General features: G+C 38.8%; 1 protein-coding gene across 1 annotated transcript; it reads right to left on the bottom strand.

The window, feature by feature from the left end:
• Positions 1-1,060: 1,060 nt before the first annotated feature.
• On the bottom strand, positions 1,061-26,342 carry ATP6V1B2 (ATPase H+ transporting V1 subunit B2). Its single transcript, XM_032288389.1, has 14 exons — positions 26,125-26,342; positions 18,225-18,280; positions 13,108-13,206; positions 12,239-12,332; positions 12,032-12,109; positions 11,289-11,428; positions 10,856-10,957; positions 10,411-10,508; positions 9,747-9,870; positions 7,672-7,822; positions 6,131-6,213; positions 5,312-5,416; positions 4,411-4,540; positions 1,061-2,495 (listed from the first exon to the last, which is right to left on the bottom strand). Exons 1-14 carry the CDS (start codon positions 26,258-26,260, stop codon positions 2,356-2,358), a joined length of 1,536 nt encoding a protein of 511 aa, XP_032144280.1. The 5' UTR covers positions 26,261-26,342; the 3' UTR covers positions 1,061-2,355.
• Positions 26,343-26,404: the final 62 nt, after the last annotated feature.

The raw sequence follows: 26,404 nt of genomic DNA, 5'->3' as shown, positions 1-26,404 counted from the left end.
TTTCTCTTGGTTCCTAAAACTGAATTAAGCTAGCTTTTCCTTACTAGAGTAACAGAAAATTCCAAGGGCAGAGGGTGCTTTGTACCTCCACACTTGCTGAAAACAAAACATCTTAGTGAGGTATTTATGACATTAGTCTGGAAACATTTTTTCACTGACATGATATCTTACACAATTAAGTGACAGTCAGCTACAAGTATAGATGCTGAATGAGTCATTTAGTTAGCTTGACCTTTGAGGACACTGGCTTCTTACCAGGTCTTTTCATTAGATCTTATTCTGGTATAAAAAGCCTCCTTAAGAAAGCATTTTCATTAAAAGTAAAGTTACAAAATCACAAGAGTGCTACATAACCAACAAATCCTAAGTATTATGTAAGAGTAGTAAGGCAAATTTATCTTAAAAAAGGTTTACTAATAACAGTGGCCTGCTATGGACCAGGCACTACCCTAGTGTTTTACACACAAAAATCTCCAGTCCTTATAATAACCCTAAAAGGCAGACAAGCAGACTCAAATTTGCTGAATGACTAAGCAAGGCCATATAGTACCGGTAGGACCACGAAGAGAACTCAGGTCTACTGAGTACTTCTTAATTAAGCTTTTTCTTCTACGTCTCCTGAAAGCTGATTTGAACTGCAGGGGGCAGAAATGGGAGGCTCCATGACAGCACGCCCTGTGCTTCCACCAGGTTTCTTTATACACTGGACACCCCTGTGAGACTGTATGTGAAATGAGTTTTGGCTTGCCTCAAGCTGTATTTCACTATTTAGCACCCTCTTTCATTCACAGAAGATGGGTTTTAGAGGTCCTGACAAAGTCTGAAATGAGGAATGCTCGAGAGCCCTTGTAGGAATGCTCGAGAGCCCCTGTAGGAATGCTCAGCCCCAGATCAAACTACAGCGCACTGCAAGAGCCAGTACTAAAAAGAATGGCAAGGACAGCCTGGAAGACATGTCCCTGCAACACAAGGGCTGGTTCCCAATCCTGGTTACGATGCTCAGGCTTGTGAATTGAAGAGAAGTTGCTTTCCTCATTAGAAGATACAGAGTCACATTAACTTCCATTTAATTTAACATTTATTTTCATTTTATATCCAGATGTCACATTTTCTAGATTAAAATATAATCATGCTGACTCCCCCCAACCCCATCCCTCCAAAGAAAACAGTGAAGAACTTTACACAACATGAAAGATGGAATGCACAGAGTAGAGGAGTTGCTATTGCACTCAAGTGACGAAGAACACAGAGACGCAACGGGAGACACGGCAGAACTGCATAGAAGATCGCTCAAGGCTCACACCAGGAAGGCGCAGGAATTCAGAAAACTCTAAAGCCTGGAAACGCTATCGTTTGTGCCACAAAGATTACCCTGAAAAGGTAGAGAGAGGTCAAAAAGCAGAACCAAACAGAGGATTTTCAAAGGCTGCTCTCTAACAGAGTTTAAAATATCCATAAACAGACGTGCTTTTGCTCCCCACCTTGCCTTCAGCATCTGGTAAACACATTAGAAACTGAAACCACTGTTAGCATGTCAGAATGTAGAAAGGCTGTAGTGTTTCTCTTCTTTTCTTATACAGTATCCCAAACGACAACTCTATTCGCGATTTAAATTATGTGGCTCCTCTGCTTGGAAACCAAGTAAGCATCACCAAGACAAGGAGTCTCACTGCTACCAGACAGATACCAGCTGTGCAAAAGTTACAGGATTCTATGTATTACTTGGAGAGGGAGAGCTGTAAGACACAGGAATCCCAATACATATGTACTAAAGAGAAGAGACTCCCTTCACTCATCTATTCGTTACACGGGAAAGATCAAGTAGACATTCAAAACCACCTGCTTCAAGCAGCAGCACAGCCCAGCAACACAGGCACACCAACACACTGAAAGCAAACATTCAGGGAAGAGCCTCTTGGCCCTTCGAACAGGAGACTTCTTTCAGACCAGATCTTGCCCCTAATGCAGAGACCAAAGCATTATCACTTCAGAGACTGGTACTCTTGAGGGAGTTGAGAGGTAAGGTCTAAGAGACCCAAATCATGAGACCGTTATCAGGTAACTAACTACTACACTATGTACAATACATACATCAATAAGAAAACGTCACTCCATCCCCGCAGCTACTTTAAATATAGCACTGAGGACCCAGGTTTTCTGAACAGGGGATATTTTAAAGTCTGTTAGCAGTTTAAAACATTGCAACACTGGCACAATATGTTACCTATTCTTTGTTTTTAATAACAGGTTAACACAGTAAACTCCAACACAAAGGTGGGGATGGGGGATTGCAAAAGGAATAACGAAAACAGAACCAGTATTTCACAAGAGCACGGAGCAGTACGGAAGCAGCAGCTAATGCTTTGCAGAGTCTCGAGGGTAAAATTCACTGAGGGTGCTCTGAGGGATTCTCTTCAGCATTTCTTTGGGGAAGATTCGAAGCAGCTGCCAGCCGATGTCCAAAGTCTCATAGACAGTGCGATTTTCATAAGGACCTTAAAAATTGAGATTGAATTAGTAAACGCAAACGACTTCCAACTTAGCAATGTTACTCAGTACATATTGTTATATGACTAGCAGTGTATTAAATGTATATTAAAAAAAAAAAAGACTCCTAAGACTAAATGAGAAGTGAGGAAAAGAGGGCACAGACAGTGAGTACCGTAAGGAACCAGAGAAGAAGAGGTGGGTGGGCTAAGAGTGTGACCAGTCTTGCGGGGGATCTGAGATTTGACAACTGGGTAGGATACTTGAGCAATGGAAACTAGAATCAATGTTTTGTCCAGAGATTAGTGAGAAAAGTCTCCCAAGCACAGAAGGTTCCCACAGGAGAAAAGGTTGAATTTGAGGGCGACTAACACAGACGGTCAGAAGGCCATAAATGTCAGTCAAGCACCTGAATACACACAACCCCCTCAAGAGTATCACGAACCAAAGGTCAGTAGTTTTCAGAGTTGTTAAAATTATTTTTGATGGCAGAATCATCCCGATCCCACAATAAATCTTATTCTTTAATTCCAAGGCTGGAGGATTCTTTTTTCTAGATGAAAACTTTTAAGATATTCAGGTTCTGCATTAAAAAATTTCCAATAATCATGAATTTTTTGAGGATTTTAATATTAATGTATCATACAACTGGAAGGGTATACAAATTCTAAGTGTACAGCCTGATGCCTTTATTCCAAAGTAAAAACACCTGTTGTAACCACCACTGACATTATCACTAGCATTAGCAGGGGTGACGAGAGAGACCAAGCAAAACAACTTGGAATTCCTGCTGATGCTATATCATAAAAATGATTACAGTTTTTTTTTAGTAGAGGGACAGCCAATAAAATGAGTAATATATTTACCCTGGCAGTGGTACATAAGGAGTTAAGGAGACTGGTGAAATGTTGGCACCAATGGCCAAAGAAGATGGGACAAAGTTTGGACTAGGACCTCTGGACTCAAGAGTGGCCAGAGACCAGCAGCTTCAACATCACCCAGGAACTCAGAGAAATGCAGCATCCCCACCAAGGTCTGCTGAACCTGAATTTACATTTTAACAATATCTCTGGCTGATTCAAAAGCATACTAAATTTTAAGAAATACAGGACTAAGGTAATATAATGGGAATAAAAACAGAATAAGGTTAAGATATTTCAAAGGAAAACACCACAAATTAGTAAATAATTGATCACTGGAGAATAAACAAAGAAGGTTAAGAATAATGCCCAGTTACTAAGCTTGGTTAACTGGGACAATGATTATACCAGAAGTAGATAAAAATTGAAAGGGCACTGCAAGGTAGGTCAGTTGGAAAAAACTTTGGTTCTGAGTAGAGTGAGCCTGAGGGGCTGGTGGCATAAGCAACAATGGGGTCCCTATGGCAGCTAGAGATATGGAATCAGAGGTCTGGACAACAGGTAAAGGTCCACACATCATAGTCCACAACAGAGTGAAAAGTGGACACTGGGAGTGAAAGCAGAAAGAACAGGTAACTGAGCTTTCTGGAATATTAACAATTAGGCAGAAAGGTAAGAAATGAGAAAAGGAGATAAATGCAGATGAATCAGAAAAGTTCCAAGTCCCAAATGTCAAAGCAGATCACTGCTGACAAGTTAGCAAAAAGGGGAACTGGCAATGAAGTTGCAGAGCAGAGGGCCTGGGAAGGAGGATTCTGAAGGGCAACAGAAGAAGGAAAACAGTAAGATGGTAGTAAGTCACTGGAAAACCAAGTCAAGATCTTCCCCAGATGTTTAGAAGGCAGAGGAGAATCAAAGTGTGAAGGCAGGCAGGTGACAGAACCTCTTCTCTAACCAGAGATATAACTATATAGAAACCAACGTGAATTCTCTCAGACTTGGAAAGTAGTTTTCAAAATTACATACGAGGCTTTTTGTGTTTGTAAGACAACAGTCCTCTTACCCTGAGCAATAAAGTTCCTCTCAAACTTCTGCAGAAATTCCAAGTAGAGAAGATCATCTGAAGTGAGCGCTTCTTCTCCCACCACAGCTTTCATAGCTTGCACATCCTTCCCAATGGCATAGCATGCATACTAAAGAGAAGAGGGCTCCATCAGCTTAGACAAGCTTTCAAAATGCTCGGGCATCTGGGATACAGGAATGGATTGCTCTTGTTTTCCTCACAAGAGCCCAAAGAAGGAATTTACAAAAACAATTCACATAAAGTTCGTATGAAAGTACCAGAAGGAATATATTCTCACTCAGAAAGGAGTCTTCTTCAATATGTTAGTGAGCTCAAAATTTACAGAGCACTTGAAAATCAGAAAACATAAACCGTGGAGAAATTCGTCTTGAAGTTCTATTTTTTAAAAAAAATCTGTGATATCACTAAGTTTACCTTTCTATTTTATGGTCGTTAAGTATTTTTATTTGTGTTAGTGTATAATCTTATACAATATAAAAATCAAGGATTTCAGAATCTACATAAAACTGTACATGTTAGTGTTCTGGTGATGGCTTAATATGTTACCCAAGAAACAGGTTACAGTAGCCTTTCAGGAATACTATATAATTAACATTCACATTGCTAATAAAAAGTTTAAACAACCTTATTGCTTGGCTTTTTATTTAGAAACTAGATACCATTAGACACAGGTTTCAAGCTCATCTTGATCGTCAGCAACCAACCATATGAGAAAAGGCTGCTTTGGTTCTAATGAATGATTATGTATCCCACTTCAAGCCTATACTAAAATTCCATGTGGATGGGGAACAGAAAAGTGGTAAGGGTGAAAGACAACAGGTAAAAGCCGGCAGAAAGTATCCATTTCTTTCAAACACCATTCTTAGAAGAATGCACGTACCAGCTGGTTAGACACATCAGCATGGTCCTTCCTGGTCATCCCCTCTCCAATGGCAGACTTCATTAACCGTGATAGTGAGGGCAGCACATTGATAGGTGGATAGATCTTGCATAGAATGAGAGGGGGAAAAATGCTACATTTCAGTACAAAACTCAAGTTTTACTGGTAATAAAAAAGCATTTGGAATTCATTATTACTCCTTAAGTCACAGAAAACTACTGCATTTGTCTTCTAGACGCAACCTACTCTCTCTTCCTGGGAAGAAAAGGTAGTAAGAAACACTTTATAGCATATTTCTTTCCAGACTCAAATCCAAAAAAGTGTCATCTATAACACTGTACAAGCCTATTTTTAAAAACTACAACTTTCAACATCTGCTTCGCAAGTACTACCACATTATTGAGTCAAAATGGTCTGAACTCTGACTCAAAAAATTATACACAAAATTAAAAGATTAACAATAACTCCTAAAAGCTGATTTTCAAAGTCAGCATCTACTACGGAAGCATGGAAAAGTCTGTTTTTCTATTAATAACAAGATTGGTAGATGATACCATTATGAAACAGAATTCCCAAAAAGTTCTTGGAGACAAGTGACTCCATTTTAAGACACAATAAAGAAAAGTTACAATTCTTAGTTCTGGCACTCTGCCCACACCAGAATTTAAGATAACAAAAATGATAATTTTATAGCTATATTAAAAACAATTCAAGTTGATACTTTCTAAGCAAAGCAATTCCTAAGAGCAAAACCCAAGTCCCTCAAGAGTAACGGAGGAGCAGGTCTGCAAGCCTCACAGCACTGCTCACATTTAATACCTGTCTGTTGTGCAGCTGTCTGTCCACATAGATCTGCCCCTCTGTAATGTAGCCAGTCAAGTCCGGGATCGGGTGAGTGATATCTACCGGAGGAAGACAGATAACATTAAGCATGGCATCCTTAGGTTATGAGTTTTAAAGTAGCCATCTCAGAACCAAACCCACAAGAAGTCCATCTGTACTACCCACAGCATTACTCAGAAGAATGTTATTATGCTCATTTTCTGTGATGCTGGAAATGTTCTGTCTCTGTGGTGTGCACTCCGGTAGCCATCGGCCAAATATGGCTAATCCAACACTTGAAACATGGCTAACAAAACTGACATACTTAATTTCAATTTTATTTAATTTTAGTTAATTTGAACTTAAATAGCCAAATGTGGCAAGTGGCAACTATACCGGCCAGTTTAGTTTGGTTGCAGCAGTTAGATGTGTGCTGGCTCTGTGAGGTAAACTGGCTACATTCATAAAAGATACTCTCTCCCCTAGGTAAGTGCTCCACCCTCAAAATATACATTAAGTTTCATTTTAAACACAAAGTTCCCTTATAGAAATCTGCCAACCTGAAGTATACTGAGAACATTCTTAGTTCATAAGCTAACTCGGATGGATACACATTTCACCATGCAAAATGTAGGCATGTACACAAATAAAGCAACACCACACAGGCTGCACCAAAAAGGGCACACAAAGCAACATATTTCCAAATCTGTTCCATTATATCATTTTTGTAGCTACTCCTTTGGAACAAACCACATTTTCGTATCAGAGGCAGTACAGAGAAACAGTGTGAATTATGAACTCAAACTGGGTCCTAAATCTATCACTTGCTAACCTTGACAAATCATTTTACCTCCCTGTGCCTCAAACAGCACCTGCCTCAAAGTTGCTATGAGGAGCAAATGAATGTTTATAAAGCACTCAGAACAGTGCTCAATTACAGTACGTAATAACTTACCCTATTGTGTGTTTTTCCAAAACTGAAATAAGGACAAAAAGGCAATACAAAAGAGGAATTCTGAACACTTGTACCCCAGGAGCCACCCTGAGCACACGTGCAGACAGGTATTGGAAAGTCATTTCTAAACAGCCCTTGGTTAAAAAATCTGTCTCTAAGTCTAGTGGACTTTAGCACCTGTGCTCTTCACGTGGCACTTAACATAGCCATCTTAAATCACTGGTGCACACACATTAAAAAAAACCCCAACTAGACTAAGTAACTTACACTAAGTAGAGATCATAAATTCTTTTCAAAAATTCTTTACATTTAGGACACTGTCCTGCAAACAGCAGGCACTCAATAGTACCTAATAAACGAAAGTTAAAAACTTAAAATTATGAAGAAAATTGCTTTTCCTCCACAAAAGAATAATGATAACTATGGGTAATTTTCAGATAAAAAAAATTTTATTTAGGCACAAATAACCAAGATAAACTCTTAGGGGATGTGCTCTCAAAATAATTTCAACTCAAAAAGGTAGATGGGTCTTCTCTCTCCTTAAAATGATTAGGTGTGTTAAAATCCAAAGACCAAAACTTACCATCATTAGGCATGGTAAGAATAGGGATCTGAGTAATGGAGCCGTTTCTGCCTTCCACTCGCCCAGCACGTTCATATATTGTGGCTAAATCTGTATACATGTAACCTGGGAAGCCTCGTCGACCAGGAACCTCTTCCCTGGCTGCTGAAACCTGACAGCAAGTCAAGGAGAAGAGTATCACGCACCAGATTAGTACAAGCTTCGTTGTAACATGCTTGTTTGAACATGCCAAAGTACAAAGTTGAAAATCCCATCGTGTTCATTTTAAAGACTGTCTTTAAGGATGATTTAGAAAAATCTCCCAGCAACATAAATTCAAATTATTCTGCAACAAAAATATTGACAATAGGGGACCGGTTTTTGCTAAAATCTTATTGCCATAATTTAAGTTTTCAAATAGTTTGCTAGAAGAAAATCTGCCTATAATTTTATAAATCAAAGGAAGTTAATTTTAAAACAGAAAAGAATCTTGGTTCACAAGATTTATTCCATGTGGTCAAACTAGACATATTTATGAAACCTAATCCCAAAAAAGGTTAAAAGGGAAGGAAATGCACACCAGGAATCATCTGCTGCGCTTTACAACATTATTTAATCCTCGCAGCTACCGTATGAGGAAGGTGTTACCTCCAATTTACAGTTGGAATCGTGGGTCAGAAAAATTAAACAATTTCTCAAGGTCACAAAGCCAGGAGTCCATTCCACTGCACAAAATAGGAATGGTGATAAACGATCTTTCCCTTAGAGTCATGGATACTGGACTACAGGCATGCATATTAACCTACAATCAAGTAGAACGCTAAAGCATTATGAAATGCAACTTCTAAGTGCTACTTTGGCATCTTCGAAGGAGTGTCCTATAGCAGTGCTCCTCACAGTGTGGTCTGCAGACCAGCTGTTATCAACGAGCAATGATCACAGAGAAAGCAAAATACACATTTAGAAACTCTCATGGCAATTAGGCAAAATAATTTTATGTCTGTTGAATCTAATAATAATTTTAAAATCTGCATTTGTAAACTATACATTTTTAAAACTTCACTTTTCTAATAACTCATTTTTATTGCATTTTACAAAAGTATTAGTCTGTGATGGATGAGGGAAAAAACTAGTTCTTTATTAGAGTTCATTTGAAACAGCAATACAGTACAGCAGGGTTAAGATATGGTGAGGGCTCTTAGGGAATTTTAAGAAGCCAGGTATTGATAGAGCCTGTCTCTTCAGAAGTCTTTTTATGTGCTTAAAAGAGTAACTTACTCAAAATTTCAGTAACTTGTATAGAAAACACCCCAAAACTTCTAGGGGTAACTGTTCAAATCTTTCCTTTTCTTAAAAACAAACAAACAAAAAAACAGGTCTTGCCTTGTTGCCTAGGCTGGAGTGCAGTGGCACAATCATAGCTCACGGCAGCCTCTAATTCCTGGGCTCAAACTATCCTCCCACCTCAGCCTCCCGAGCAACTAGGATTACAAGTGTGTGTGCCAGTCTGCCCAGCCGATTTCTTAATTTTTTTATGGAGATGGGGTCTTGCCATGTTGCCCAGGCTGGTCTTGAACTCCTGGCCCCAAGCGACCCTCCTGCCTTGGCCTTTCAAAGTGCTGGTATTACAGGCGTGAGCTACCATGCCCAGCATGCTATAATCTTAATATTGTTCCTAAACACTGGGTTTTCTGAAGAAAAAAGTGCTGAAGGGAGTACTGTCAGATTATCGTCTTATTTTTTTAAATATTAACATCATTAAAATGGGAATTACAACAGGGTTAAAAAATAACAGTCTGGACAGAAATAGAACTTCCCGGGAGAGTAACGAATAAACAACTTGCATTATTTACTCCCTTTTACAATCAGTTTAATCCATGGAGAGAGTGACAGTGAGATAAACAGGCTAACCATTTACATCTTATCCTCTAATTGCTTCTACCAAGCTGACAAAGAGGAAGTATTTTCCTTTCTAATTTATTAAGGCATTCTACTAATATATGAATAGTAAAATTTAAAAAAACCATAATTAAATAATGAAAACTTGCAGAGCGACAAGATTTTGTGTAACTGAGGGAAAAACATGAAGAAGTTACCTCTCGAAGTGCTTCAGCATAAGAACTCATGTCTGTTAGGATAACCAATACATGTTTCTCACATTGGTACGCCAGAAATTCAGCTGTGGTGAGAGCCAGCCGAGGAGTAATAATTCGCTCAATGCTGAAAGAGAACATAAGTCTTAGGGCACTCAAATCAAAAGACCAAAAAGAAATGATTCAGGTAATAAAAGTACAATTCTCTTTTTAAAGTTTTAAATAAATTGAAGAGAGTAAAGCAATCGTTACTTTACAAATTCTTACGTAAGGTATTAACAGTTATTTATAAATGTCCCGAATTTCTCAGTTATATGGTTTCTGAACACTGGGGTTCAGAAATGAAAGCCAGATTTTTCAGGTAAGAGGAAAAAATCATTTATAGAGAGTTGATTGTGTTAGGTAATTTTTAAGTATGATCTCATTTAATATGCAAAACAACTCCGTGAGACAAGTATCAGTTGTCACATTTTATGAGTTTCAGAGCCTAAGTAATTTGCCTAATTCCAGATAACTAACTATCAGAAAGCAGGGTTGGACTTTAAATATAGGGTTACCTCATTGCTAGGTCCAAATGCTGTCATTACCACATTTTACCTCACCAGCCTTAAGAAACACTTTTGATCTTAAGTCTGGGGCACAGAAAGAAATAGCTCTGTTTACTTACGTTGGGTCATTAGCCAAGTTCAAAAAGAGGCAGACATTGTCCATTGAGCCATTTTCTTCAAAGTCAGACTTGAAGAACCGGGCAGTTTCCATGTTTACCTAAATAACAGTAACTTCATCAGTGCTGGGAGAAGAAAAATCCTTAACATTTATTTCTGACTAAAGCCAAGGTACAGATTTGTTCCTTCTTTTAAAATCTCAAGTACCCCAAAAGTTTTCACAAAAGTCAACAGAACAAAGAGGCGGCTTGGGGCACAAACAGTATTATTGTTAAATTTCAAATTAGTTAAATGCTAAATTTTAGTCCTTAGTTTGGCCAAAATGCCAGATTGCAAATTCTTTACCTAGAGAAAAATTCAACTATATACATAGTTTGTTACATTGTTCTCACAACACAAGCACAATTTTATATATCATACTAAAACAGACAAAAAACTTCTACTTACACCCATAGCAGCAAATACAATTGCAAAATTTTCCTCACTGTAGTCTACCACATCTTTGGATTTCTTTACCAAACCAGCCTGGCGACAGATCTGAGCTGCAATCTGATGAACAACGGAGAAGAATTCAGCTGAAATCTACAATAACATTTCTACAACAAAATAACTTTTACTGTAAACTTTCTGGAATCGTAATCATAAACGAAACTGGGATGTTTTCACGGATTTATTCAACAAAACTATTTTGTACTTTTTGCAAAGATATGCAAGGGTAAGCAAGAAGATGTGCATAAATACAGATTTAAGGTAACTGGATTAACAAACAATAAAACTGAGTATTTATTTTGAAAACCCTTTATTTGGTTTCTCAGTAACAGTGATGCATTTAGAAATTCTTGTCCGCTAAATTTCATACCAAACCGATCCCAGTCCTCACCTCATTGTGCGGTAACCCAGCAGCAGAGAAGATAGGAATTTTCTGCCCCCTAGCAATACTGTTCATACCATCGATGGCTGAAATGCCAGTCTGAATCATCTCCTCCGGGTAGATTCGACACTGAGGGTTGATTGGCTGACCTAACGTATTTCCAAAAGGGAAAATTTTAACATGTCAGCACAGTATTCATGAATGAAATCAGATCTCTTATCAAATTAAAAGAAAAAGAAAGCACCAGAAGACCAGAACTATATAAAGCATCCACCTCTTTACTACAAAAAAAAAAAAAAAAAAAAAATCAGTTATTTTTCATATCTGAAACTTGAAATAATTTTTTCCTTTATTCTTTTGTAGACTCATAAAACACAGGATAGTAGAATTCAAGTTTCTAAAGTAAAATAAAGGAGAAGTCCTAATTTCAAATTCATGGTTTTACCATACACATTTCAGGTATATCCTAGATATTTTACAGTGTCTTAGATATTATTAATACATAAAATTTTAAGGTAATTTCTAAAAAATATATGATTAAATAATAAAATAATTTATAACCTATGGAACATGTTGCCTATCTACTTTAAATGATATCACAAAAATCTGGCAATGATATCACAAAAAATATCTTCTGTGATATCACAAAAAATCTTTAAATGGTATCACAAAAATACTTTCTATCTGACAAAGGTACAAGACAGACAGAAGGTATTTCCTCCCAAACACAGAAATCCATCTACTATTCCTACCCATGATATCAAGGAAGTCTTCAGCCAGTACAACAGGGCCTCTGTCAATGGGTTTTCCTGACCCGTTGAATACCCGACCTAGAAAACAGTAACAAGACAGGATGGAGTAGATGCTGACTTTCAAATGTTCGTAATTTTTAAACGACCTTATGGAAATATGTTTAAAAGGAAACAGATCTCTGCTTAGAATGAATAATATCCATTTACCAAGCATATCTTCAGACACAGGTGTTCGGAGAATATCCCCAGTAAACTCACAGGACGTTTTCTTAGCATCTATACCTGAAGTCCCTTCAAATACCTATCAAGAAAAAGAATTAATCAGAAGGGTAAATTAGATTATGGGCATTTACATTTTATTTGTCTGTTAAACAGCCCTTATAAACTGAAGCACATGAATGTATACTACTGTTGATATAATGAGCAAAGAAATATGATAATAAGCCAAATTGTCAACCTTTAGATCAAGGGTTCATGCTTATAGGCCAAATTCAGTAAGTAAGCTAAGCACGGGGGGGGGAGGGGGGAGTGGGGTGGGGTGTGTGTGTGTGTGTGTGTGTGTGTGTGTGTGTGTGTGTTTTTATATTTTAATCGGCCCCACAAAGCCTAAAAGCTTTACTGTCTGGCCCTTTACAGAAATTCTGCCAATCCCTGCTTTCGTGATTTCTAAGGGGACCGTTATTTGAGAAAAGCGCCATTACCCAGAGTGAGGTAACATTAAAAATAAGGAACTATATGAGACAATTTAAAGAAACAGACTCAGACAGATGACCCTTTTGGTTTCATCACATCATCAGTGAATTCTGCTTTTCATTTCTCCTTCTACATGACTATTTATCCATTTTAAAAAAAAGCCATTTTACTAGTGAAGCTATTGGACTAAGTGGAGCTTAGGTCGCTGACATTGAGCAAAAAAACATGCAATAATAATTTTTTTGCCCTGCAGCTGGTAACCAATCTCTAAAGATTCTAAAACACTTAGGCAGTGATCATCACAGAGGGAAACAAGTAGTGCTCCCTATGTGTGGGCAACTAGGAAACAGTTCAGCTGGTCAGGTTTTGAAAGTGAAACTTACCTGAACTACAGCCTTGGAACCACTAACTTCTAGAACTTGCCCACTTCTCTTCGTACCATCTGGTAAGGTCAAATGGACAATCTCAGCATACCTGGGAAACTAAAGAGAGAAAAAAAAAAAGGATCAATAACCAATGTTTTAAAAGCCCCCCAAATTATTACACATGCTCTGTCTCTACTACGGCCTGTCTGAATGTGCAACTCCCCACTCTCCAGACACAGATTTATGCTGAGAGCTTTTAATAATCTCAGGTAGTTTAATTCCTTACCATACACATCACTGACACATATACTAGCAAACAAAGCATAAGGTATAGGAGAAGGGTCTTAAATCCATAGAAACATGGCAATTAAATGTACTGCTTTTCCTCTGCATGCATGTTTTAAAGTTTTGAGGTTATAGAAAGGTATTGATAAACATGTTCCCACCACCTAGAACTGATGTTTGCTTTCTAGGCTGTGTGTGTAATCATATGTGTGCTCCAGGTGTGGTTGACAGGGGAAGAATAAAATGTTACTAAATAGGTCAAGTGAGGTAGCTCATTCCTGTAATCCCAACACTTTGGGAGGCCAAGGCAGGCGGATTATCTGAGGTCAGGAGTTTGAGACCAGCCTGGCCAACATGGTGAAAACCCCATCTCTGTTAAAAATACAACAATTAGGCAGGCATGGTGGCACACACCTGTAATCCCAGCTACTCACGAGGTTGAGGCAGAATTGCTTGACCCCAGGAGATGGAGGCTATAGTGAGTAGAGATCACACCACTGCACTCCAGCCTGGCTGACAGAGTAAGACTCTGTCTCCAAAAAAAAAAAAAAGTTACAAGTATGCCAGAATCTCCCAAAGCCATCTGATGGGCTACATACAGGCCATGCCCATTTTCTGCCAAACTAATTCTGCAAAGGAGCCTTATTAATTTATAATCTCCCTGGCAGTATAAAAAAGTATCCTTTCCCTCCATCTTTGCCAATCTTATGTTTTTAAATTTACTTTTGTCATTTTGATAATAAAAATGGCATCTTTTTAGTTTGCATTTTCTTGACTTCTACCAATACTGTGCATCTCTTCATACTTATCCCTGTCAGTTATTCATTCATATTACTGATAATTCAGACTTTATTTCCTATGAATTGCTTATTAATATTCTTTCCTCACTTGTCAAGTAAATCCTTCTTACTCATTTATAGAAGTTTTGTAAATTACCTATTTCAATCCTTTTGTGAATATCTTCTCTTAGTCTACTTCCTGTCTTAACTTTGCTGATGGTATCTTGTCACAAAAAAGTTTTAACACTTTCTAATAAAACATACTGTGGTCCTTTATGACTTTATGCCTTTTGTGTCTTGTTTGGAAAACAGTCTGAAGTCATAAAAATGGTCTTCTATATTGTCTTCTATCAGACTTATGTTTCATTTTCTAGATCTTTAATCCATACGGATTTTTGGTAACTAATTTTATGTTTCTCATTTTTATATGGGAAATCAACTGCCCTAGCAATATTCTGAGCAGCATAGTGTCCCCCATGGCCTTGTAATGTTGAATTTGCCAAGTTGAATTCTTCTGTGTGAAAAGAGTTGATCTTCAGGACTCCTAATTTTGTTCCATTGATACATCTGCTTATTCCTGAACCAAATCCTCATTTTTAGTTACTCTTCTCTCACTGTGTTAATTGGGGAGGACAGTCTTTTCATTCATGAACATGGAATCTTCACTTAAGTCTTCTTGTATGGTCTTTCACAAAGTTTTACAGTTTTCTGTAAATAGTTACTCTGACATACAGAACACTAAAAATTTTTGTAAACTTATCCTGTATCCACTACCTTGTTTTCTACCATTGTTTCTAACTGTCTGCCACTGAATGACTTGGGTTTTCTGATTAACCAAATTTTTGATTGATCAAATTATCAAGAAACGATGATGGTTGTTCCTTTTCCCTTCAAATCCCTTTATATTCTAATTTCTTTTCCACATAGCTCCGGGTAAGTTTTTAGTAGAAAGATGGATAGTGATGGTGAGTGAGGATTGGAAATTTCAGCCCCACTCCCTGACTTCCTAACAGAGTAAAGGTACTGGAAATGGACTAATCACCACTGGTAATGACTTGACCAACCATGCTTAGGTAATAAACTCTTCAAAAAAACTTCAGGCGATAAAGTCTTAAAAATAAAGTCTTCAAAAACTGAGGGTGTTTGGAGAATTTCTGGGTTGGGGAGCAAGAATGCAACCACGTGCCAGGAAGGTGGTCCACCCCAGCTCCACGGGGACAGAAGCTTCTGTGCTCGGTACTCTTCAGGATCTCACTCCATGATAATCTCTTCAGCTGGCTATTTATTTGTATCCTTTAATACACCCTAAATCAGTAATAGTAAGTAAACTGTTTTCCTGAGTTCTGTGACCTATTCTAGCAAATTATCGAACTTGAGAAGGGAATCTTCAATCTGTAGCCAAGTTGGATGGTAGCTGTGGGTAACCTGGGGACCCACTACTTTTGATTGGCATCTGAAGTAGACTATCTTCCAAGTAAGCCCTTAACCTGTGGGGTCCACACCAACTCTTTGCAGTGTGTCAGAAATGAGTATTGCAGGGCATCCAATAGGTGTCTGCCAAAGAACTGAATTGTTGTAGGAAAAAACACATACTTCTGGTGTCAGAAGTGAAGTACATACTGAAAACAGCAGTAGAAAGGACACACGAGTTTGCCTTTTACTGGTTTCAATGGGAATGTTTATAGTCTTTTAAGTACATGGTTTGGTGCAGGTTGTGGTAGATACTCATTAAAAGTTAGTTATATTTCTTATTTTCAAAGAGGCCTTTTTTAAAATGAGTAATTTAATCCATTTTTTTCTGTATTTATTGAGAAGATACAAAGTTTTTTCTAGTGTATTCCATGAATCTGTTGAATTACATTGTATCTAATATCGAATTATCTACTTTTGCTGATATTTTACATAGATATTTTTGCTAATATCTAACATGTGAATGTGTTTTATTGAGACTTTGGAATTTGTGTTTATAAGTGAGAACAGCTATTTTTCTTTTCTAACACTATCCTTTTTCTGGTTTGGAGTCAAAGATACGCTAACGTCATAAAATGAGTTGGCAACAGTTCTTCATCTTCTATTCTGATATAATTTGCATAAGATTATCTATTCCTTGATCCTGTATGTTTTATGTTAAAAACAAAAGCCAAAATCTAAAAACAAAACAAAACATATCACTATAAATCTCATGGTCTAAATCTATTTTTCTACAGCTATATAAAATTTATTTACCAGTCTTTCCTCACTTATAACTATACCCCAATGTAACATTCAATGAAACTTTTTTAGCTCTCTTAAAATTACTTCCTCAGAGATGGTTTCTAAGTCCTTCTCAGTATCATCTTTCACAGCACCCTAACTGACTCTTCACAGCATGGACCAATTAGACATTGATACTATATTTGCTTATCTACTATGCTATGCTCAAATAAGGGAGAGCCCATTCTCATTGTTGACCATTATATTTTCTGCATTGGGCTCAAGCACTTAACACAGTTGAAGCCCAAATAGTTTTTGAGCTGTTTCAATAATATACTTTTACTAATACTAAAACAACTGGTAGGGTGCAGTAGCTCATGCCTGTAATCCCAGCACTTTGGGAGGCTGAGGCAGGTGGATCACCCGAGGTCGGGAGTCCAAGACCAGCCTGAATAACATGGAGAAACCCCATCTCTACTAAAAAAAATGAAAAATTAGGTGGGCATGGTGGCACATGCCTGTAATCCAAGCTACTCAGGAGGCTGAGGCAGGAGAATCTCTTGAACCCAGGAGGTGGAGGTTGCAGTGGGCCAAGATCGTGCCACTGCACTCCAGCCTGGGCAACAAGAGTGAAATTCCGCCTAAAAAAAAAAAACAAATCAAAAAACCTTGTATTTTAAAAATGAGTCCAAAAGTTTATTTAACAGAGAATACAGAAAACATTTATAAGATTAAAAAAAGCAAACAAAGCTTCCTAATATTTTCCTCAAAAAACAAGAGTAGGCTCTATTCTTTTATAAAACGTTAATGAGCACATGCCTAAACCTTGTACAACTTAAGTTTGATTAAGGCTTTGAATCAATCTGCAGCACACTACAAAACTGCAGTCAGGAGTAAACTTGCTAGGTTTCATCTTGAGATTAGTTTCTACAGGTACCTTATCATACACAAAAATATTACCTTAGTGATAAAGGAGAAGAGACAAAGCACTTTGCCCTTTCTTTTAAGAAATGTTTCTCGATGTATTTTCTGCTTCCAAAGGGGTCACATGCCAAGCACAAATGCATCATTAACCTCTCTCAACAAACTAGTAATTGCATTGCTCTTCCCTGACCCACCCCAGTAACCCATGCATAATTACTGCTCTAGAAAACATAGAAATTATCTTCTTTGGTGATATTTTGGTCATATGGCTCAGGTAAAAAGCTTAGCCCAGGGTACCCAATTAGAGACTATATCCAATGTCTCTCTTTCTAAGATAATAATGTCTTTATAATTCTTAAGTATAGGTCTCACTTAAAACAAAAACATGTAACTAAAGACCTTTACAACAAAGTGAATAAGTAAAAACTATTCTTTGCTTTAAGGTTTTGAAATAATCTGTTTTTACACATTCATTATTTGAATACCACCGACAGACTGTCAAAGATAAACATAAGATTGTTTATTCACTCAAGGGCTTAAAATTTAGTAGAAAAGATAAATACTATGAAAAAAAAAAAAAAAAACAACCCTGTAACATATGACAGTCTATGACAAGGGCCATAAGATACTATACATTTTTATAGTACCCTATGAGTTATAAGGGACACTCAAAAGTATTACTGCTGCTTTTTCCTCCTAATAAAACTGTTAGGTAAGACTGACTTTTTGTCTATTTTGCAGACAAGGGATTCAAGGAAACAGAACTCACAGCAGAACCAATACTGGAATCCTGTCTTCTGACTTTTGGTCTAAAAACTCTTATCTCCTACATAGCACTGACACTCAGTCTAAAGTATCACTTAAAAATCATAACAAAAATTTAAAGTGTACTAAATAGGACTAAACACCACATTTTTAACTACATAAATAGACCATAACAAATAGTGGTATTACCTTAACATGATCTAAGATCACTAGTGGACCATTGACTCCAGATACTGTCTTGTATGCTGGAAAGAAACACAGAAGAGTCAGCTTTAGTCAAATAGCACAAAAGCTTAAATTATCTCTCTGGCATGACTAAAAATCCTTTCTACTTTATCAGACCTATTAGAATACAGAACACTCAAATAGCTATGAAATTTTTCAATGCATTTATAAAACATGTCTGTGCCTATTCAACTTTTCATAATCCAGCGTCATCCAGCCAAAAATATTTTGAGTCCTTACTAGGAGTAAGTCATTATTCTAAGCACCCAGTATACAAAAACAAGACACAGGACAGATTTTGCTTGCCTTCAAAAATTGTCTTATGCGAGGCGGTGGAGTTAGAATGTGATGAGATAAGGTCGCTAACTATGGCCTGCAGAGGGTTTATGGGAACACAGCAAAAGAGAGGAATAGTTCTTACCTCAGAGAGAAAAGGAAAAACTTGATAGAGGAGGTGGCATTTAGCTAAGTAGACAAAGAAAGGGAATCCTTAATGTTAAACAGAAGTGACAAAAGTCACAAAGGAAATCAGAGAAATTGCTGCCTGTAAGGTAAAAGGCCACAATCAAATGGTGTCATAAAAACTAGGAGAAAAGGGCTAGGCGTGGTGGCTCGATCATGAAGTCAGGAGATCGAGACCATCCTGACCAACACGGTGAAACCCTGTCTCTACTAAAATATAAAAGAAAAATTTCCAGCCATGGTGGCGTGCACCTGTAGTCCCAGCTACTTGGGAGGCTGAGGCAGGGGAATCACTTGAACCCAGGCGGTGGAGGCTGCAGTTAGCCAAGATTGTGCCACTGGACTCCAGCCTGGCAACAGTGCAAGACTCTGTCTCAAAAAAACAAACAAACAAAAAAAAAACAAACACAAAACAAAACTAGGGGAAAAGAGCTTTTGAAGGAGGGAGTAGGCAATGGAAAGGAAGGCCAGGGGTCAAACAAGATAAGGAAAGCATCCTTTAAAAAAGTTAAATGTTACTGCAAGGTTAGAGACTGGGTTTTCCACTGCAAAGTATACCCTAGGAATAAACTGCTACTCTATTTCAGCAGGTCCTACCCAAAGCCCTCACCCTATCACACCTGTGTGGCAAGTGAACCGGGGATTATGTATAAGAACACTCAGGGGAGAGTAATTCTACCAGATACCTACAGAATTCATTAAATTTCATACGCAGAAGAGCTGAAAAAAATACATGAACTAAAGTTTTGAAGAGAATTTACTAGAAGGCCTAAAATAATTAATGTGAAGCTGTTGAGCAATTGGAAATTTTTCACTAGCTTGATTTCTTTTGAGGTCTTATAATGAGCTTGCACAGAGATTCCTGGCACAGATGTGGACTCCGAAGAATGAGGAAATCATTTACTAACCAGTCTGTCCACTCAAGGGGGTCTGGAATTTAGAATTACAACTCCTTCAGCCTGAGGCTGAGAAGCCAGGGCCCTGGTACAAATGCTGGGATGGAACAGACAGTGCTATCACGGCATCCACCTTTCATGCTAACAGGATGTTTAAATCGATCCAGACATCAAATATTTGCTTGAACCCATCAGTAAGTGTACTGTAACTGTCTCAACACAGGCCCTCCACAACTGAAGTGTATTTTTTTTTTTCCTCTTGAGATAAAAAGCAAGCTACTTGGATGGTAAAAGGATTCATCATTCCCTTAGAGTACTAGAAAGACTCCATTTGCCACCACTTTTATGAAAACTATCCCCACTGTTTTAAAATGTTCTAATACTTGTAAAAAACATAATTCCAACACTTTAAAAATTTTCTTCATTGTTCTCATTTAAAAAAGACTCCCAACACTGCTTTTCAATGACTTTCTAAAATGGCTAAGTGGAAATGGAAAGTGAGCCACATTAGAAACATGTTTTCTTGAAGCCAGTTTTCAGAAATGCAGAAATGCAGACCTCTCCAAAACCTTTACCAAACAGCTGTGGTCGGGGAGGGGATATGGTGTTGAGATTTATGAAAAACTGTTTTGAATAAAATACAACATCACCAAAATACACCAGGTTCTTAAAATTCTCTTTATTTTTTCAACACGATTGTATCTACTTTAAATGTCTAATTTCTACAACATTACTTCAGAATCTCATGGCTAAAATTCAAGCTCATTCCAAACTATGAAATTTTGCCAGTCACAAGCAAAAGTATGACCAAGAGAAAGAAACACTAGTCATAGCTTCTCCTGGAAACAGTGAATCCAGTTGACTTCTATTACAGAAGACAAGATTCTACTTCTTCAAAAATCTCTAAATTTGCAACAATGTAGACAGCCTTTTAAGAAGCCAGTAAGTAACCCTGCAACTTAATTGGTAACACCAACACACATTTATAAGTACTTTTTAGTAATTCTCATTTAATCTCCATTACAGACATAGGAGTGAGCTAACATTATTCCAAGTTTTAGAAGAGAAAAATTATTCTCAGAGAATATACTTTGTCTTGCCCAAGGACACAAGTAACTAGCCCAAGGATCTGAATCTACAGTCTGGCTCCAGAGTCACTTATTCTTTGACTCTACTACAGCCCAAATTCTAAAATTGAACTGGTCCATTTTTTGTAGTATGGTATCTTGTTAGAATTATGAAGCAACATCATCCTAAAAAATTTCACAAGCCTGCAATTTTAGTTATGAAAAATAGGTTTTTACTGTTTCACACACTAGGCAATATTTCCCTGTGTCTATTGTAATGAGGAAGGAGATCCAGGTATCTGGAGTCACCTCCCCCTCGACTTCCACAGTACATTTCAGTAGAAGAAATGGGTGGCCAACTGGCACCCCCTGAATCCCTTTCCTGTAGGCGGCAGGCTTGGTATTGGGGAAACTCTCCAGAAGACACTGTTTTTACTTAAAACAAGATCAAACCTCCACCCGGAGACCAGAACCTTTCACATGGGATTCCTAAAACTATAAACCCAAAACCATTCATATGCGATTTCTAAAACTGTAAACCCAGAAACCTTTTCACATGTGGTTCCTAAAGCTGTAAGTCCAAAACCCTTTTCACCATGATATCTAAGGCTGTAAACCTAAGATTCTTCCACCTGCAGTATCTAGAGTATAAGCCTATATAAAGGCAGAACCTTCCTTTGTTAAACAAGCTGGGTTTTAGACAAATCATTGCCCGGCCTGGATCAAGCCCTTTTCCTTCAACCCTTTTCCTTCCCATTCAGTGTTCAAGAGTAGCTCTGTTTCTCCCAGCCGCTCCTGCTACAGTAAAACAAATCTTTTTCCAGTGGAGTCATAGCCACCGGAAGAGTTTAAGTAGAGAATGGAGTATCTGGTGGAGGTGTTTCAGCAGTTTTCCTGCAATGAAAATCATGAAAAACATGAGGCGATCAGGAGATACTTCTGATACAAACTAGAGGTGAAACATGCTTGGTTTAAATTCAACTAACATATAAAAACTAAGCTAACACGTGTTATAATCCAAACAAGATAAAAATTTGACCCAGCTTTATAGCTGAAAAGAGCTTCATGCTTTTACAGAGCATCTTCAGATAGGCTATCTGATTTCATCTTCACAGAACACAATGAGGTGGGTGCTAAGGTTTAAATATCCCCTTGGAAACTCCAAAACAAGTTGAAACTTCATCCCTGATGTAGCAGCATTGACAGGTGACACCTTTAAGAGGGGACTGGGTCCTGAAGGCTCTGCTCTCCAGAATGGATTAATCCATTCATGGGTTAATGAGTTATCATGGGAAGGGAACTGGTGGCTTTAGAAGAGGAAGAGAGAGCTGAGTTACTGCTCTAGCATTCTCAGCCCCCTCATGACTTGATGCTCTGAACCACCTTGGGTCTCTTTCAAGTCCCACAAGAAAGAAGGTTCTTATCAGATGCAGCCCCTCTACTTTGGACCTCATACTCCAGAACTTTGAGAAATACATTCCTTTTCTTTATAAATTACCCTGTTTCAGGTTTTCTGTTAAAAGCAACAGAAAATGGCTAATACAGTAGGCAAGCCTGATATATCCTAAAGAAACTAAAGTCCTAAGTTTGTTTTTAAATGGGAGAGCCAGGCTTCTGTTTCATTTTTCTTTAATTTTAAAATTGGTACTCTAAGACACTTAAAATATTTTTGGCCTTAGTCTCCAGTACAATTAAAAAGTATAAAGAACATACAGTTCTAGCACTTGGACTGTAAGTGGGGACTAAAAGACAATTTGTATAAAACTACGGCTCTTTTCCATGGTACTAAAACTATTTGCAAAGAAAAATGATAACAAACACTACCTTTTATCTCTCAACAGTATTTATACAACCTTCCTCACCATTAACAGCCCAAAACAGAAATACCCGTTTAGAGCATGGCTGTCAAAGACATTACGTTGCTCTTCAAAAAACGCAAAAACCCATTTGCAAATTACCTAAATATTTCTATTTAGCAAAATACTCTCCAAATGAACAAGAATTTGTCCGTAGATGGGTGTATGGGGGATAATCAGAACTTCTGACAACACAGAAGAAACATGCTGATATTATATTCTGAACATTTTTACAACCAAAACGCCTTGGCTTTGATTCTTAACTATCATATCAAGCAGACAACATTTATGAAGTAACATTTAAAACCCCAAATCTACACAGGTTTTAAGGAGCACGTATTTTGTCAGATGACATCCTCTTCCTCCTGCAGTATAGATTGTTCAACACTACTAACACCATTTAATGATTATGAAATACTCCGAAAAAAAAGTTGGCAGCCATTGCATAGTAAGAGTCCTAGTCTTTTAGCCTCCGCCTTATTAGCAAAACAAAAACCCAGAGCAATCATCTTCTCTTGTGCAAGAAGAGCAGAGACCCACACTCTGAGCAGTGGGCACCTGAGAAGAGGTTCTAGAAAAAAAAAGCAAGAAGATTCCTATTTTGACCTTTTGCAGGGACAGCTCTGCTTTTGACTTAAGGTCAGTTGATCTAGGGTCTGAAGAAAAATGGAGATGACCAAACTTAAACCACATAGCATCCAACAGCTCTATGTATGTTGTTGAAGACTTTCTTTTAAAAGAAAATCAAGTTTTCATTCCTTGTGACTTCAGAAATTCAACTAAAATGCTCAAGATAATTTCCTAATTTCAAGCCTGAATATGTTTTCCACTTCTTGTAAAAGTCCTATCATCTTGAAGCTGTTTTTAAAAAGGATCTAATTTGTACGGTGGAGCTGTCAATATTACTCCGTTTCTTCACTCAAAAAGCACACTTTTTTGAGTTTAAATGCAAGTTATGCAATTACAAGACATATTCTATGCGTCACGCACTGTGGTAGGCAGTGGGGACACAAAAACGATCCCTGACCTCTAAAGGTTCGTGTGAAGCTTTTGGCTGGGTGCCGTAGCTCACACCTGTAATCCCAGAACTTTGAGAGGCCAAGGCAGCCTGATCTCTTCAGCTCAGGAGTTGGGAGACCAGCCTGGGAAACATGGGGAAACCCGATCTCTACCAAAAATACACACACACACACACACACACACACACACACACACACACACACACAAACTATAATTGCACAACTCCTTAAATGATATCATCAATCTTTATTTACAAAAATTAAGAGGTTGGCCAGGTATGGCGGCTCACGCCTGTAATCTCGCACTTTGGGAGGCCGGGTGGGCACACTGCCTGAATTTAGGAGTTGGCGACCAGCCGGGGCAACACAGTGAAACCCTGTCTCTACTAAAATACAAAAAATTAACTGGGCGTTGCGGCGTGCACCTGTAGTCCCAACTACCTGGGAGGCAGAGTTGCAGTGAGCCAAGACTGCCCCACTGCACTCCAACCTGGACAACAGAGCGAGACTCTGTCACAAAATAAATAAATAAATAAACGGTTAATCAGTATGTATTCAAAAGCAATTAAAACTTTTGAGTAGAATTAAAAATGTGGCAAAGTAAGAAGATACTGTATTAAAATGCAACTAGTTTTCAGCCTAAGTGTGATATCATTTATGCTTTTTAGATTACACAGAGACATAAATCAACCGGGCATTTCAACTCCCTATTCTGACTCCACCCATGTTCAGAATCTATCCACTGAATCATTAGAGCAAGGAGTTTAAATTAAATGCAAGTTACACAATTACAAGACACATTCCATGTGTCAGGCACTGTGTTAGGCAATGGGGACAAAAGAAGGATCCCTGACCTCTAAAGGTTCAGTGTGAAGCCCTATGCTACAACATTTTGTCAATAATTTCTAGAAAAATCCTTCAGCAATTGGCTAAGCGCATAAAAACCATAGAGAAATCATATTCATCTCTCCTAAGGGTTTACAACCTTAATCATGGAGTACTCTTTAAACAATATTATTTCAGTTGATATTCTGAATTGACACTGAATGATTAATTATATGGAAACTACTGCACCCTTATAACCCTTTTTGAGAGGCACTACTAATGTCGATTTGTTCTGCCCAAAGAAAAGAAATGCATACAAATGCAATTCATACAAGAGAATTTGCAATTCGTAGGTATACATTTATTGCCAAGGTCTGCATAAGAATGTAACATCTGTCGATTTCCTGAATTATCTACTTTAGCTTATATAAGCCCCAACAGACATTTTCTAATTCGAAGAATTCCCAGTGTAAAATGCACATCTCAGCAACACACCGAACCAAATGTTTTCCTTTTCCTTCACACTGCAGTGCTATCACATGACCCAGTGACAGATCAGGATGTGGATTAGTCAGGCTTCAGATCACCCAGACTAACACCCTTCATCTGCAATCCTTTTTTAACGAATTGGCCACCTACAGACAGACACTAGGGCAATGAACCAGTGAAAATGCAGTCTCACCACCAGGGAAAACATCATGTGCTTTTCCTAGTTTTTTAAAAAGTCTATTTCTAGGGCTCATCGCCAGTTCCCAAGAAAGCTGTGAAGTTTAGATGCTACACAACTGCATTCTCTAGTAATCAAGAACCATTGCTTTTGGAATTGCTGAGCTATCCACTTAAACCTAGTTCATTAAGGCCTTTCTATTGAGATAATCAAAACACTTAAGCCTATGCACACATAGCAACTATGGGCAAAGCCACTTGGCTTCTCCCAAAGAACCTTGCACTCAACCAAGTTTGGTTAACTAGTCAGTAAATGAAGAGGGCACGGTAGAAAAATGCCCAGTGGAATTTAAAAATTTGGATTTTTAGTCCCTGCTCTGCCAATAAAGTGTCTGAAGCATGGCAAATCCTACCCCTCCCAGAACCTTGGGCTTCTCACCTGTAAAATGAGAGGGTTGGACTGCATGACCCACAGGTACTTTTCAGCTCTAGCGTTCTCTGATATCTAGGTGTCCTCCTGCGGAGCAGCCCCTCCACCGAACACCAAGCCCCATCTCCCTCTGGCTGCTGGCCTCACCTCCATCCACGAAAGGCCTGACCACGTCAGCGATGGCTGCTACCGTCTGCCCTCGGCAGGAGCTGAAGACCCCCACTGAGGTCCTTACCAAGGGGAAGGAAGGGGAAGAGGCGTTTCCTCGACCTCCAGATATCCAAATGAAGTCAGGGGAAGATTAGATTGGAGTGACAAGAAGTGGCCCTCGGGGACAAGAAGCAAATGCCTTGAGAAGGCTCCAGCCTAGGGAAGCTGGGGAGGGGAGAAGGGAGAGCAATAGCCAAGAGCCCACCAACCCCAGGAAAAAGTTCCCGCTGATGCTCTTCCCCACGGCCCATCTCCCGGAAATATAAGGTACAGGCAAATCTTCTTCCAAAGAGACAAGTGGGTAAGGGTAGGAGGGGAGACACAGGAGGGAAAAACAAATCCCACCCCCTACCCGCTGGCTAAGCAGGTGAGTGGGAGCAAAGGGCTAAGCTAGGAAGCAAAGATCAGAGACGTCTTGCTCTCTGATACTCACTGAGACGAGGCTGGGAGAGGTAGTTCCGACTAACTGCCAGCGCCTGCTCCCGAGCTCCCACCGCCGGCCCACCGGCGGGCACGGGTAGCTCGGGTGCGGCCCCGTTGACGATTCCCCGCATCGCCCGCAGCGCCATCTTGTCTCCTCCGTCCCGACTGGCCCAGCAGCGACGCGGCACATGCGCGGATATACCAAGGCGGCCCGCGCCCCCGGCTCCGCCCATACGCGCTGCGGCGCCCCGGCCTCGCTCCGCCCCCTTCGCGGCCGGCCGCCCCCAGCC

This window comes from Sapajus apella, unplaced genomic scaffold (assembly GCF_009761245.1).
Source record: "Sapajus apella isolate SASKATOON/1434 unplaced genomic scaffold, GSC_monkey_1.0 scaffold21, whole genome shotgun sequence".
Taxonomy (NCBI): domain Eukaryota; kingdom Metazoa; phylum Chordata; class Mammalia; order Primates; family Cebidae; genus Sapajus; species Sapajus apella.
The sequence above is the reverse complement of the archived record's forward strand: the minus strand, read 5'-3'. Positions and strand labels throughout refer to the sequence as shown.

Excerpts from the sequence above, each read along its gene's own strand:
- ATP6V1B2 (XM_032288389.1), bottom strand. The coding sequence starts at position 26,260 with ATGGCGCTGCGGGCGATGCGGGGAATCGTCAACGGGGCCGCACCCGAG. Across the intron at positions 4,541-5,311 it reads CTGATGTGTCTAACCAGCTG|TATGCATGCTATGCCATTGG; the intron begins GTACGTGCATTC and ends TCTTCTCTTTAG. Across the intron at positions 2,496-4,410 it reads GAGGAACTTTATTGCTCAGG|GTCCTTATGAAAATCGCACT; the intron begins GTAAGAGGACTG and ends TCAATTTTTAAG.